Source organism: Musca vetustissima, unplaced genomic scaffold, assembly GCF_032173495.1.
Source record: "Musca vetustissima isolate MV318-11 ecotype Yass unplaced genomic scaffold, APGP_CSIRO_Mvet_v1 utg913, whole genome shotgun sequence".
Lineage (NCBI taxonomy): Eukaryota > Metazoa > Arthropoda > Insecta > Diptera > Muscidae > Musca > Musca vetustissima.
In genome coordinates, this window is record NW_026887391.1 from 44,789 (window position 1) to 61,223 (window position 16,435).

At 37.1% G+C, this 16,435-nt stretch overlaps 1 protein-coding gene across 1 annotated transcript in view; it reads left to right on the forward strand.

Moving 5' to 3' along the window:
* LOC133334969 (dual oxidase) overlaps positions 1 to 14,685 on the forward strand; it is a 35,199-nt gene extending 20,514 nt beyond the window's left edge. Inside the window, exons 2-10 of the mRNA XM_061543279.1 lie at positions 90 to 170; positions 3,042 to 3,596; positions 3,669 to 4,072; positions 4,216 to 6,142; positions 6,205 to 6,328; positions 9,504 to 9,754; positions 9,819 to 10,651; positions 14,348 to 14,476; positions 14,548 to 14,685. Coding sequence (XP_061399263.1) covers positions 3,095 to 3,596; positions 3,669 to 4,072; positions 4,216 to 6,142; positions 6,205 to 6,328; positions 9,504 to 9,754; positions 9,819 to 10,651; positions 14,348 to 14,476; positions 14,548 to 14,676 — 4,299 coding nt within the window. The 5' untranslated portion in view covers positions 90 to 170; positions 3,042 to 3,094 and the 3' untranslated portion in view covers positions 14,677 to 14,685. The remainder of the gene's footprint in view (positions 1 to 89; positions 171 to 3,041; positions 3,597 to 3,668; positions 4,073 to 4,215; positions 6,143 to 6,204; positions 6,329 to 9,503; positions 9,755 to 9,818; positions 10,652 to 14,347; positions 14,477 to 14,547) is intronic.
* Positions 14,686 to 16,435: the final 1,750 nt, after the last annotated feature.

A 16,435-nucleotide genomic window follows, 5' to 3' on the forward strand; every position in this document is an offset into this window, starting at 1 on the left:
ACATACCTATAATGAATAGTTTTAAATAATTTTAATTTATATTTAAATTTTAAGAGATTAAATAATTTTGTTGTTTTATTTCTTTACAGAAAAAATTTATAGTCAAATTGAAAGACAGAGATATGATGGATGGTACAATAATTTAGCACATCCCGATTGGGGCTCTGTTGGTAAGTTCATTATTTCTAAGTAAATATTCATATGTTTATTTAAATAATAAAAAATATATGATAAAAATCGGTCAGGGCAAACTTTTTATACCCTCCACCATGAAATACCTTAACCCGGGACTTTCATATTAAAACCTAAAATATCAAATTATTCCCATTTCAGTTAGAAAATGTGTTCAAAACCTACACGGAAACTTAAGTTAATATTTATAATTTTTTGGTAAAGAGCATTTCTACTCACTTAGTATCTGAAAAAATTAAAAAGTCGTTAAGTTCGGCCAGGCTGAACATTTTATTCTCTCCACCACGTGGGGTGTATTTAAAAATCTTCAATTCCATCAGGACATTTATATGAGGGCTATGGTGTTATTTTATAGTGTTCCAAATAGACGACACTCTATTTGGAAAACTTAAAAACGACTTTTCAAAATAATGTTTTATTCACCAGGGATCCGATATGTCAAATTATAGTCACTCCCATTAGAAAATACGGTTAAAAACTTATTAAAACCGAAATAGAAACGGAACTTTTCAAACGTTCCGCGCCACTTGGTAGGAAGATTCGAAGCCACACAAGAATTTGATAAATCAAATTATAGCGAATTCGATTGAAAAACAACACCCCAAAATATGGGACCCGGAAAATTGGTCCAAAGTTTATCATAGAAATTTTCTACTCAATGAGAATCCAAAATATTAATTTCATCCAAATTTATGAGCGGAGCAGTATAGTCGGACTGGGCCGACCATACGATACCCTACGCGACTACCTCGGCACTTTAACTTTCTGCGGAACTTTTAATCCGAGACTGGACAATATTTCGTGATATTTGCACTCTCTTGCCCGATTAGAGATCATCAGCACCACATACTTACACGGACATATTTTCCGAATTTTACTAATATTCAGTACATCCCCTCTAATTACTTGCCCAGATTCCCTTCACCGTTGGTTGTGTGGTGATGTTCGGCTTATAAGAGTGGCCTATATTTCGGTCCATTACATCCCAAAATTATTATCTGATTATCACCGAAAATTATAGGCGATGTTATTTACTATGACTGGAACTTCATGGAAAATTTCAAAGCGATCCGCGCTATATTTCCGCCCACTTATATGGTAATGTGTTACTAAATGATATCAGAATCATTAGACACTTGTTAATATTAAGGTGTAATTCCCACACCCCAATTTAAAGGTCAACCACCCCTCTTTGATATACTATATACGTCTCGGGAGTATGTCCTTCAGGAATAAATATATACGCCATAGAGCACAAATTTTGTCATTTTTCACACAAAAGTCAACTTTATCAAAACATACGTGTTTATTCTTTGGCCCGATCCCATTGGGCCATAATTACGACCTCTTTGGTCCATTTCACCCTTTAAATATGAACCGATTATTACCAAAAACAATAGGGGTCTTTATTGGGCACAACCGGTCCTACATGCAAAATTTCGTGAAGATAGGTCCATAACTGTGCCTTATATCGTGTTTACAATTTATAATGGACAGACGGACGGACACACATGTCTAGATCGACTCAGCTAGTCGATATATGGCGATCGGTATACTTAAAGGTGGGTGGGTGGCGGCGTTACATACTCTTGGAGCTACACACAGTTATAATAACCTGACAACAAAGAATAAATGTGACCTTTTAAATTTTCGGGCCATAATTGCGACCTCTTTGATCCATTTCACCCTTTAAATATGAACCGATTATTACCAAAAACAATAGGGGTCTTTATTGGGTACAACCGGTCCTATATGCAAAATTTCGTGAAGATAGGTCCATAACTGTGCCTTGTATCGTCTTTACAATTTATAATGGACAGACGGACGGACATACATGTCTAGATCGACTCAGCTAGTCCATGTATGGCGATCGGTATACTTAAAGGTGGGTGGGTGGCGGCGTTACACACTCTTGGAGCTGCACACAGTTATAATAACCTGACAACATAGTTGTGTAGAGTATAATTACAACCAATTACATAGAAACATGTGCCCAAACCCATGAAAATACCGTATATTGGGAGCTACCCCGAAACATAAGCTAATATTGATCAATTTTCGTAAGCAGATCTGACAACCAAAGTGAATCCAAAATATCGAATTACAGCTTAATCTGTTGAAATGCGTGGTTAGGGGCTACCCTACAAAGTAGACCAATCGGTAGGAAGATTTCATACACAATGAGAACCAACGAAAAATGAGAAAGAGGTGTCAAAAATTTGCATAATATTTGGGGCTATAACAAAACGTGGACCGATATGACCCAATTGCAATACAAACCAACCTAGGAGTAATAGCAAAGCCAGTGCTGAAGGCTCTATCTTTCCCGTGATTTAAACAGCTCTGGGTGCTCTCGTTATCCAATGAGGTATCTTCAAGGAAAAGTTCACTCTAAAAACAAACCTATTTTACAAATTAATCACATTGAATTTGCATAGATTTGGTAGAGACGTTAATGGCATTAAGTTCTGGCTTTATTAGCAACATCTACTGACGAATAGCCTACAATCGTCTTAGAAATTTGAGTTATATATGCATTTTTGATTTCCATATATCGCCGAACCGATAGCCGACGTGTGCATACATAGTAAAACATTGTCATAACTAAATATAAAATGTTTTACTTCCATTTTAGGCTTTGATTCACTATTATTTTCGTCGTAATCGATTTAATGATATTCAGATAAACTATGAGCACGATGACATTTGTATTCCAACGTGTTGAGATAACTTTTTATTGTCGTGATGTAATATTTATTTGTTTGCATTCTTAATTTGTTTTATTTAACATTTTTTTGTTTAATTTCTATTTCGTTTTTTTTTTTCTTCCTCTTCTTCTTCCTTTTCAGATAGTCACCTGGTGCGCAAAGCACCGCCATCATATTCCGATGGCGTATACGCTATGGCCGGTTCAAATCGACCATCAACAAGACGACTGAGTCGCCTATTTATGCGTGGTCGTGATGGTCTCGGTTCGAAATACAATCGTACCGGGTTGTTGGCCTTTTTCGGTCAGGTTGTGGCCAACGAAATTGTCATGGCCTCCGAATCGGGCTGTCCCATTGAAATGCATCGCATTGAAATCGAGAAATGTGATGAAATGTACGACAAGGAATGTCGTGGTGATAAATACATACCCTTTCATAGGGCAGCATATGATCGGAATACTGGACAAAGTCCTAACGCTCCAAGAGAGCAAATCAATCAAATGACTGCCTGGATAGATGGTAGTTTTATTTATAGTACCTCAGAGGCTTGGCTAAATGCAATGCGTTCGTTTCACAATGGCACTCTGCTGACAGATAAAAGTGGTAAACTTCCGGTGAGGAATACAATGCGTGTGCCACTGTTTAATAACCCCGTGCCGAGTGTTATGAAAATGCTCAGTCCGGAACGTTTGTTTTGTGAGTATCAATCAGATACATCGATATTTGATTTTGTCTATATTATTTATTTACTTATTCTCCCCTTTTCAGTGCTTGGTGATCCCCGTACAAATCAAAATCCCGCTGTACTTGCCTTTGCCATACTTTTTCTGCGCTGGCACAACACCCTGGCACAGCGTATTAAACGTGCTCATTCCGATTGGTCCGACGAAGAAATCTTTCAGCGGGCTCGACGCACTGTTGTTGCTAGTTTGCAAAATGTCATTTTATATGAATATTTGCCGGCATTTTTGGGTTCGGAATTGAGACCTTATCAGGGTTACAATCGTGATATTCATCCTGGCATTGGTCATATATTCCAAGCTGCTGCTTTCCGTTTTGGTCACACCATGATACCACCTGGAATTTATAGACGTGACTCAAAGTGTAACTATAAGAAGACACCAATGGGTTATCCGGCAATACGTTTGTGTTCGACATGGTGGGATTCAAGTGTAAGTGAATTAATGGCGATGATATTTCCTATAGATCGCTTTCTCTTTTCCTGAAAGATATATTTTACTTGAGGAAATATATTTTTGAGTCTTCAAGTTCAATGTATGTATCCTTGTTTAATCATGTTTTTGTCTTCTTCTAGGACTTCCTTACGGACACAACTATTGAAGAAATCCTAATGGGTTTGTCATCACAAATATCGGAACGTGAAGATCCCGTGTTATGTTCGGATGTACGTGATAAACTCTTCGGTCCCATGGAATTTACACGTCGTGATTTGGGAGCTTTGAATATAATGCGCGGTCGTGATAATGGCCTGCCCGATTACAATAGTGCTCGCGAAGCATTCGGCCTACCACGTCGTAACACCTGGACTGAAATAAATCCTGAATTATTTGAAAAACAACCAGAACTTTTGGAAATGTTAATCTCAGCATATAACGACCAGCTGGATGATGTCGATGTATATGTGGGTGGTATGTTGGAATCATATGGACAACCGGGTGAACTATTCACAGCTGTGATTAAAGAACAATTTGAGCGATTACGTGATGCCGATCGTTTCTGGTTTGAGAATGATCAAAACGGTATTTTTACCAAAGAAGAAATTGAGGAGATCCGTAAGATAACCATGTATGACATTATTGTGAATAGTACGGATATTGGTGAAGATGACATACAGAGGAATGTGTTCCACTGGCAAGAGGGTGATCCATGTCCCCAACCCATGCAATTGAATGCCACTGAACTGGAACCCTGTACCTATCTCGAGGGCTTTGATTACTTTTCCGGTTCCGAGTTAATGTTCATTTATGTTTGTGTATTTTTGGGTTTCGTGCCGATCCTCTGTGCAGGTGCCGGTTATTGTGTAGTTAAGCTACAAAATAGCAAACGAAGAAAATTAAAAATACGTCAAGAAGCATTAAGAGCACCACAACACAAGGGTTCAGTAGATAAAATGTTAGCTCGCGAATGGCTTCATGCCAATCACAAGCGATTGGTAACGGTGAAATTTGGTCCGGAAGCTGCAATCTATACCGTCGATCGTAAAGGTGAAAAATTGCGAACATTTAGTTTGAAATCTGTCGATGTGGTCAATGTAGAGGAGTCGGCTCACAATCACATTAAAAAGAAACCATATATTCTGCTGCGGGTACCCAATGATCATGATTTGGTATTGGAACTGGAATCATATGGAGCTAGGCGGAAATTTGTAAAGAAATTGGAAGATTTCCTTATTTTGCACAAAAAAGAAATGACATTGGTCGAAGTGAATCGCGATGTTATGCTCGCTAGTGCTGAGACCCGAGAGAGAAGACAAAAACGCCTAGAATATTTCTTCCGTGAGGCTTACGCCTTAACATTTGGCCTGAGACCTGGTGAAAGACGCCGCAGATCTGATGCCTCTTCCGACGGTGAAGTTATGACCGTGATGCGTACATCCCTGTCAAAGGCGGAATTTGCTGCTGCCCTTGGCATGAAACCCAATGATATGTTTGTCCGTAAAATGTTCAACATTGTCGATAAAGATCAAGATGGCCGCATTAGTTTCCAAGAGTTCCTTGAAACTGTGGTTCTCTTCTCACGCGGTAAAACTGACGATAAACTGCGTATTATTTTCGATATGTGTGACAATGATCGCAACGGTGTCATCGACAAGGGAGAACTTAGCGAAATGATGCGTTCCTTAGTGGAGATAGCTCGAACCACAAGCCTTGGCGATGATCAAGTTACGGAACTAATTGATGGTATGTTCCAAGATGTTGGTTTGGAACATAAAAACCACCTCACCTATCAAGATTTCAAACTGATGATGAAGGAATACAAGGGAGATTTCGTGGCCATCGGTTTAGATTGTAAGGGTGCTAAACAAAACTTTTTGGATACATCGACAAATGTGGCGCGTATGACTTCGTTTAATATCGAGCCAATGCAAGAACGTCCCCGACACTGGATGCAAGAGAAATGGGATAGTTACATAACATTTTTAGAAGAAAATCGTCAAAATATTTTCTATCTATTTCTATTCTACGTCATAACGATTGTTCTCTTTGTGGAGAGATTTATTCGTAAGTATAAAGATGTAAAAATTTTTTAATTTTATGTAATTGAATTTTTTTCAATTTTACAGATTATTCATTTATGGCCGAACATACGGATTTGAGGCATATTATGGGTGTTGGTATAGCTATTACCAGAGGATCTGCAGCTTCATTGTCCTTCTGCTATTCATTGCTTTTACTTACAATGGCGAGGTGAGTTTTATCACAACACATATTTCGAACTTTAGTTGTATGTTCATACCCTCCATCATATTTTGACTGTCTTCGGCAGTCATCTTCAGGAAAATACTACAAAAATACAAGTATTTAATAAGATATATACTTAATTATATTAATTAAGTGTCAGAGGACACTTAATTATAAAAAATAGTACCAAAAGGATATATGTTGAATAAGTACTGAGATATAAAGCTCCAAAAAAGTGCCGAAGGTGCCCAGTCTCCCCTACATTGCACTTCAGTTCATTTTTGATTTTGTTTTGCTGAACATGCAATTGACGTTATTCTTGGATTTTAAGTCTAATTAATAACACTGTGCTATAAAACAACAAGAAAAAAATTATTCAGGTGTTCTAATGTACCAATTCGGTTTAGTTGTATTATAATATTTTTGTTATACCCTTCACTACACTGTGGTACAGGGTATTATGTTTTTGTGCATATTTTTGTAACAGACAAAAGGAAACGAGATAGACCCATAGTTCCTTTTGTGAATATGCATAGAATCAATACAAAACTGTGTATAAGTTTTCTCATTTTCGAAAGCTTATTTAATTTTCTTCCCCGTAATATAATAAAACTTGATATTGATATCATAATTTCATCGTACAAAATAAATAAATTTTGTCTTTTTATGCGTATTTTTTCACATTTCAACCACTGTAACTCAGCCAATCCTCAACCGATTTACCAAATATATATACAATATTCTACTCTTCGAAAGAAAAAATTATATATCCGTTAGAAATAAAAGAAATTAATCGCGTTTCAAATTGAAAATCTATGAAACCACGTTTTTTCTCTACATTTACCTTTATAAAACTAAATTTCGAAGTGACCCAGAAAAACGAAAGGTATTTTCGTGGTCCAGGGACTCAAACTAAACAGAATTGATACATTAGAACTCCTAAATAATTTTTGTGTCGCACAGTGTAATTATTCTTGTCATAAATATTCGATTTCCGTAATATCTCAGACAGTCATTGTTCTGTATGGTTTTTCCTCTTGTTTCTTCATTTCGTTCTTGTGTTTGCAAGATTTTAGTAGTACGTCAATGGTTTTCTGCGGCAAATCATTTGGTGGAATTGTTCATCGCTTATATTAAGTACTCTGTTTATGAAGTTTATTCGTCCGGGATGCTTAGAGTAAAAGTTAATTATCGTACAGATGCGGTGAGCTTTTGCTACCAATCTATTGTTAGTATTTGACGTTGTCAGATTATTATGTTGATCAATTAGATTACATGTTGATCAAAGGAATTGAGGACATTTGATGTGTCGATCTCTGTTCTTTTCACTATGGTTTGGTTTATTCGTCAATTTCTCCATTGAAGCGTCCAATTACTCCTCCATTACTATATCTGCAATAAACGGTGACGCTGGAGAGCCCTTTGGAAGTGCTTTCCGCTGTTCGTACATGAAATAACTTGAATCTTTTATACATATGCTGCATTCCGAGTTTGCTAGGATGTGAAACATTTTCCCACATTTGGTGTGGTCCCATTCCGAATACCTCAAAAAATATAGGAAATATAATTCGGATCGAAATGCATATGTAGGTAATATTTAACTCGTTTTTACAACATTTAATTCAAAAGGGCAGTATTCAGATTAGCTTTTCTAGTAAAATTAAAGAAAATAAAAATGCTCCTTTTATAAAGAACAGTGTGTGATAGTAAAGGCTAGAATTCTGTAAGCTCAATATGGCAGACATGACAGATTATTTAACAACAATACATTCCTACGCGCAACAAACATTTACGATTTGCACAACCTTTTCAGAATTATTATGTAGGGCATTGCTTTGCAAACATCGAAATACTTACACATATTCTGGCTTACCCGTTAGGTCCCTAAGGCGACGTCATTTAACACGTTCCAGTATCATTAGCTTCTTTAAGTAGAAACCAGGAAAATTTGTTGTTAAACAAATAGCAAATCAATCAAAAACATATGTTTTTTTTTGTTGATAGTTACTGAACACATTTCGTAACATATTGAACAAAAAAATAAAAAAATGGGAATCTAAAAAAGTATGGGAAATCAAAAACTCTCGGAACATCCACTATGTATTTTGAGAGTTCATGGATGAGCATATTTGTCAAAGTGGTATTCTTTCCTTATGTATTTTTGATAGTCCGTAAATTCGTGGCGCAGTTGTGTATGCCATATGTTGTGTTCATATATATATATATATATATATATATGGGCAATATTGCCAATTTTTAACGTAGCTGAAGCGGAGGTTCACCCCTTCATAACTCGGATATCACTTAAGTATATGAGAATGTAATGTTTTGTACGTGTCGGATGATATAAAATCTTCTTTGTGAAAATCCATCTACTAGAACGGGGGAGGTGGGTCATCCATGGTTCTTAATGGACCGCATTAAAATATAATAATCGATATATTTTTTTTAGGGTGCACACCGAAATCGGATGCGCGTTAATGGCATATGGAGTTTTCGGAAATTACTCGCGTTTTACGAGTTTTGGGTTATTCAATGCAACGTGCAGTACATCTTAGCCGTCAAATGAAATTTCGCAAAATATACATGGATTTGAAGATAAACTTCAGTACTTCCTGGAAACCTCATGCGCATGGTTTTGAGAATTACGCGATTTAGACGCAATTTAAAATGTATATTTCATAATATAGTTTTACTTTAAGATTTACTCCTACTTATAGAATCCCAAGATTTATCGGAAGGGTCTTGCTACAATCCGCTAGGTGTGTACTTATACACAAGAAGTGATTATTTCTATATATATGTCCATTTTTCGGCAAAATTCGGGTAAAGAATAATAATCCCAATTTTTTCTCTATATGTGTACCAAAAATCATTGATGTACCACGAAAACAAAAAAAAACGATTTTTTGAAAATGGAATATTGCCCATACATATATTTAGAATGTTCATATTGTATAATTTTTCCGTCACCTTATTATTTTTTTTTATTTTATAGATTATATGTTGGGTCCGTTTTAATACTTTATATATCCACATGTCTTGTAAAATATTCTGCATTTTTGTACAGCCACAGTCTTTGTTTTGTTCTACTCACATCAAAAATTATTAATATCGGTCTACGTTTTAATATTATGCATTCATGGCAATATTTTAAGCAATATTTATGCATCTCTTTCAGAAATCTTATAACGAAATTAAAGGAATTCCCCATTCAACAATATATACCCTTGGATTCACACATACAATTTCATAAAATTGCTGCTTGTACTGCCCTGTTCTTTTCCGTACTGCATACTGTTGGACACATTGTCAATTTCTATCATGTTTCGACGCAGTCTCATGAAAATCTTAAATGTCTAACGCGTGAAGTACATTTTGCCTCGGACTATAAGCCGGATATAACATTTTGGTTATTCCAAACTGTGACGGGTAAGAAACACATTCTTAAAATGATTTTATGGAAAACTTTAATAAAAATTTTCATTATTTCTAGGCACCACGGGCGTTTTACTGTTCATTATAATGTGCATCATCTTTGTCTTTGCCCATCCCACGATACGCAAAAAGGCCTATAAATTTTTCTGGAATATGCACACGCTCTATATCGGTCTGTATTTGCTGAGTTTGATACATGGCCTGGCACGACTCACCGGGCCACCCAGATTCTGGATGTTTTTCTTGGGACCGGGTATTATTTACACACTGGATAAAATTGTTTCGCTACGAACGAAATATATGGCATTGGATGTTATAGAAACAGAACTGCTACCATCCGATGTTATCAAAATCAAATTCTATCGTCCACCAAATCTAAAATATCTCTCCGGCCAATGGGTTCGCCTATCCTGTACTGCCTTCCGCCCCCATGAAATGCATAGTTTTACGCTAACATCGGCACCGCATGAAAATTTCCTCAGCTGTCACATTAAAGCTCAAGGTCCATGGACATGGAAATTGCGAAATTATTTTGATCCTTGCAATTATAATGCTGAAGATCAACCAAAAATACGTATTGAAGGTCCATTTGGTGGTGGCAATCAAGACTGGTATAAATTCGAAGTGGCCGTTATGGTTGGTGGTGGTATTGGTGTAACACCATATGCTTCAATACTCAACGATTTGGTGTTCGGTACAAGTACCAATCGTTATTCGGGTGTCGCATGTAAGAAGGTATATTTCCTGTGGATTTGCCCGTCACATAAACACTTTGAATGGTTCATTGATGTTTTGCGGGATGTGGAGAAGAAGGACGTTACCAACGTTTTGGAGATTCATATTTTCATAACACAATTTTTCCATAAATTCGATTTGAGAACAACAATGCTGGTGAGTATGAAAATAATTTCAATATGTTCTATATATATTATAGAGATATCAAAATATTAGAAAGTATTTTCGGTATTAATTTTATAAAAATAATGTTGTAGATGACACGTAACCCCTATATAATTCGAAGGCTTTTAGAAGGGTTCTTATAATATGTATATAGTTGAAATGACACTTCATCAGCAAACGTAGCAAGTTAACACCGAGAATACGAGTAGCTGTTCATGAAAAATATTTATAAAGATTAAGTTTCTTGGCAAGGAACGACTTTATTTTTTACTAAGACTGCATTTAAGCTCTGTGATTGCTTACCAATGCTGGATTTGGAATTTGGATCTCCAATAATAAATGGGAATAATAACTAATAGGTAGAGGCTAAACAGTTTGGAAAATATCACTTCAGCTGGGTGAACTCTCTGTTTCACTTTACTATTCGTAGACTTTTTTTGTAAATAAAAACATAACGTTTTCATTTTGATGGGGAGTAGTTCCTATGCGACCTTGAACAGCTTGGAAATCTGTGGTAGCAGTTTTATACGATTCTTATTCTTGTTTGATTCAGTCTGATTGTGATACTGTCTCCAAGTTAAGAAATGTAAAAAATTGTAAGAGTGCTTAAACAATTCAATTTAATAAATATAGAATTAAGTTTGGATTTTACTTATACTTTAGATAAATTTAAAGAATTATTAGATTTACACTTTATCTCATAATAATCTAGTCTGTTAGGATTTATACTTCCATAGACTGAAATAAATAAATAAATGCAGCTACTTCACAGGCTGAATCCACTCAGCTTCTGGAGTAAGTTTGGCAGAGCAATTGAATAAGTGTGGACGAGGGTCTGTACCAAACATGCTGGACAGACATTCTGCCATCAATTCGGACATCAATCCGTGCCCAATACGAATTGAGATTATTGTAACATCCTGAACATAATCGGGCTAAAACTATTCCGGTTTGTATGGGCAGCTGACTTTCTTTAGCTGCGGCGGGCGGAGGTGAGCTCCGAGGATGGCATTCATCCGGAACTGTGCGTTCAGAGGCAAACCGTCAGAACATCTGATGATGTTTAAGGCTTGTCCTGTGTGCAGCTTGATGGGGACTATGGCGAAATCACGACATTAAGATGGATTGTATAAATCCAATCCGCAGGCTGTCACGGCCGTCAACTTGGCTGCAGATACGCATTAGTTCAGGAACCTTATTCGACCAGTTTTGGTCCAATATAAAGACTTCATTTGATGAATTGGTGGATTTCGTTGACCCTTCTGTGCGTTGGCGCACTTCTAATATTGACTGGTCATTTTATGGCCACCAAATTAGAAGTGCGTTCAACGAGGTATCTCTGGACGAGTTCTCCACTCTTCCAGTCGATGGACAAGTGTCCCTTTTAACCAACGCAGTCACTGCTGTGAACTATAGCCTGTTCAAGCGATGTAACCGAAGATTCTCTAGGAAACTCTTGTGGAGGATTAGAGATTTAATCTGAAGCGCAGAGCCGTACGGCGTCTCCGGAAGAGATTCCAGAGAGGCAACTTACTTGTGGCGAACTTGAAGTGAGTGCATACTCGGTCTGATGTCCTCTTTCTTTCCAAGGTTGGAGCAGGAGTTGCATTCTCCGCAGGAGATTGCGGCTCTGACTTGGAAAGAAATGATATCGAACAGGCCGTGGCTCTTGTGCAATGCAAGATGTCGCCTGGGTTGGACGGAATCAGCGGATAGAATTGTAAAAGCATCTGGAAGGTCATTCCGAAATACCGAGAGCTCTTGCTGGGCAAGTGCGTACACTTGGGCATTTTCTCGGAGGCGTGGAAATCTGCGAAGGTCATCATTCTGCTGAAGTCGCCTGATAAGGCTAGGAGTAATCTTATCTGAGTATCAGACTACTACCAGTACTTGGGAAAGTACTGGAGAGGGTTATGATGCAGAGGCTTCAGGAGCGGTTGGTTGGAACAGAGAGCGAGTGTTAGTTCGGCTTCAAAGCAGGCCTTAATGTAGAGGACGCAGCAGGCCTTGATGTAGATTGAGGTTATACACGGTTGTCCGCAGGGATCTATTTGTGGTCCATACACATGCACATTGTAAGGTATATGCTTACACGGACAATTTGCTTATTCTGGTGGAAGCTCAATTTGGTTTTGAGATGGAACTGTTGGGTGCCAGAATGATGTCTATCGTCGGGAGTTGGGGCACCACGGTTGGTGTCCATATTGTCCGGGAGAAGACAGTGACAATGCTACTGAAAGGTAGGTTGTCCAGTAACCGACATCCCAATGTTGTCGTCGAAGTCAAATACTTGGGCATATGCATGGGCGAGAGGATGAATTTCATCCCTCACCTGTATCGGCTCAAGGAGAAGATGTGTCGGTCCCGTTAGACGTATTTTACGTTCTGATTGTGGTCTTAGAATACGGGTGGTATATGGTGGACTGTTTGTTGCCTGCGCAACATATGGTGCTCCCATTTGGCATACCGCCGCAACGGGGTACAGGTATCGTAAGATACTATAGTGACAGCGCATAATGGTGGTTGCGTTCATACATGTATGTCGCACAGTATCCACCGATGCCATGCAGTTGTTGCTGGGCGAACCCCTCTTGATCTAGAAGTGATACATGCAAATGTTATTTTTGGCCAAGAGGGGATTTTGCCCATAGTGCCCTCTGACTGGGCTGTGGAAGATATTAGGAGTTTGAGTGTCATCGAACGCAAATACCGGCTGCACGAAGTAGTAGTATCTAGATGGGACACTAGCGAGAGCGACATTCTGGTTCATCTCGGATGTTACTTTCGATGCGACAAACCCCGATTTTGGTTTCGGCCTCCACCTAGGGGGTTCTTCTTGACTGGACATGGTTCTCTCAATGTATTCCTGCTTAGAAAGAACCTCTCCGACACAGCGGCATGTAGATGTGGGGCTCAAGTCGAAGACTGGCTGCATGTACTGTGCGAGTGTCCTCTCTAAGAGGACCTCAGAATCCTGGATTCCATGGGAATCAGCCTCTCCACTAGTGCAACTCGTGCTAGCCTCGAGGAATTTGCTATTCCTGTTTTCCGACGTCGACGGGTGTTGGTTGAGCGACACTGACGTTTTTTGTAGACACATGAGTGTCTGAAGGGTTACTAGTGCCCATGCCAGAATTGACGAAAAACTAGTACCGGCCAGAGGTTGTCCGGAGACACGGGTGTCAGGAGCCCCTGAAACAGAGGTTACAGCCTGACGATTGTGATTTGCCCCTAGTTGGTTAGCCCAAAGTTTTCGCAAGAAGAGCTTCAGCTCGATGTGGAGTTGCATTACCAACCGAGTGTCTGACCCTCCTCACCAAGAAGGAACAAAGTTTTGCGGCATATCTTCGAATTGGTATCGGTAGCAGCCCTAGGCAATATAATTCAGTTTGCTGTAGTCTCGCAATCGAGCCAAACAGGAATATTTTCTGAACTACATACACTCCCTTAACCCATTACATCTCATCGATACTGACCTCTGGTGATGTGATGTTGTGGCAATGCCAACAGAACCACGGTCCGATCCGATGGTTGGCCTCGACTGTTCAGTTCAGGTTGTTAGGGATAAAATGATAGGAATAAATAGCTTATTGAATGCATTTTACATATATAACTAACTTTACCATTTTTACGTCTTTGCTGTTTCTATATTCATATTTTGTAATAAAATTCATTTTTTTCTTTCAGTACATTTGTGAAAATCACTTCCAACGGTTATCGAAAACGTCAATATTTACGGGTCTTAAGGCTGTTAATCATTTTGGACGACCAGATATGTCAAGTTTCTTGAAATTTGTACAAAAGAAGCATTCCTATGTAAGTTGTGATAATCATTGCAGCATTCAATTGAACGTATTATTAATCTCTCTTCCCACTTTTCTTTACAGGTCTCGAAAATAGGTGTATTCTCTTGTGGTCCCCGGCCATTAACCAAAAGTGTTATGTCGGCATGTGACGAAGTTAATAAAACTCGTAAACTTCCATATTTCATACATCATTTCGAGAATTTCGGTTAAACTTCATATCCTACCCTTGAACTCTTAAAAGCACTTCCATTTAATTTAATATCTAATATTTACCAGCCCACTGTCATCATACACTAAAATTAATTAAATAATATGAAAACCAACAAAATTGAGCACTTATGTATGTAAATATGTTTATGACTGTTATTTACAGTGCATATGTATGTGTGTATCCATTTTATGTGGTATGTACAATAATTATTATTTAGTCAAATTGAAAAAAACACACAAGACGTTCGTTCATCATTAAAATACGATTTTTTAAATAAAAACATAAATCAAATGTAATGCAATTAATTAGTTCATGTATTTATTTTTGTGTATTAATATTTTTATATAATAAAAAATTATATTAGAAATAATTACCACATATCGTCTCGTTCTGTTGTCAATGTTTCGGAACAAAAAATGTTTTTTTTAGAATTTATTTATTTCTCTTATTTTAAATAAAGCGTAAGTCAAATAAATTTTAATATTTTTATTACTGTTTCAGTAAAATGCAGTGTTTTTTCATTTATTGTGTGAATGCAACGAATATCATCTTCAACACTGGATTTAAGTCTAAATACTGGAACCAACGAATGTTAAGTATCAAAGATTTCATTTATATTTATAGTGGAATATTTACATAATTAGTTTCCAACAAAGAAGACATACACATTTTATTTAAACCATTACATAAATCTTCAAAACACACTCGGCCATAGTCCTTGTAGTTTAAACAAGTACAGTTAAATAAAACTCTAATGAAACAAACATAAAACAAACTGTGGTCTGATGAATAAATGGAAAATGCTGCTTTCTTTTAAGAGCAATAATACGAATTAAATTGTTTCAACAAAAAATATCAATTTATGATATTCTTTTGGGTATCCCCTTGGGTAGGGAAACAATTATGAGTACACTCAAGACCGCACCGAGACACAAGATTTTGATTTAAATTGATTTAATATTATCAAACAAATTATAATTTAAATCTCATGACAGTGTTTGAGAAAGATCAAATAAGACATTATGGATATTTGCAAACTAATCAACAGCACCGCTTTTAAATATATACCACGCCAAATATTAAATAAGACTATTTTCCAACGGTAGGACAACGGTACGCAGAATAAGATGGACATTCTGCATTTCATTTCTAAATTGTAACTTTATGAATTTTTTTTATTCCGTTATAACATCAAGGCTTTCCTTCAATATATCAGCCAGATGTAGACAAAATGTTTAATTATCGACTAACCAAATGTCGACGTGTGATTGAAAATGCATTTGGGAAACTAAAAGCTGGATTTAGGAGAATAGGTAAGGGCTTACAAGTATCACCAAAATATATCTGCATATTAAAACCATACTGTATTTTGCACAACTTCATAAAAATGAGGATGAAGTTTCTCCTGCGTGGATGGAAAATTATTGCCGGAGACTCAGCAGCACAACCACTCCAAGCCACTCACCAAAAAGTTATGACAATTACGTGACAGCACCAATAATAAGAAATGCAATATCATTTAGATTCAGTAAGTAAAATGGTATTTTTATATATCAAACTGAATGAACGATTAAACTATTACATATTTCTAAATTTTATCCATTAAACTTTTTATTTAATTAATAAATTATTTGCTGGCTTTATTTTATTCTAGGATGGCACTTACAATTTCATTTGACAAACATTGGCTACCTTTTACCACACATTTTAGAATATCGATTTGCGCCTTTGTAGTTTTTACAAGATCACCTAAATTAT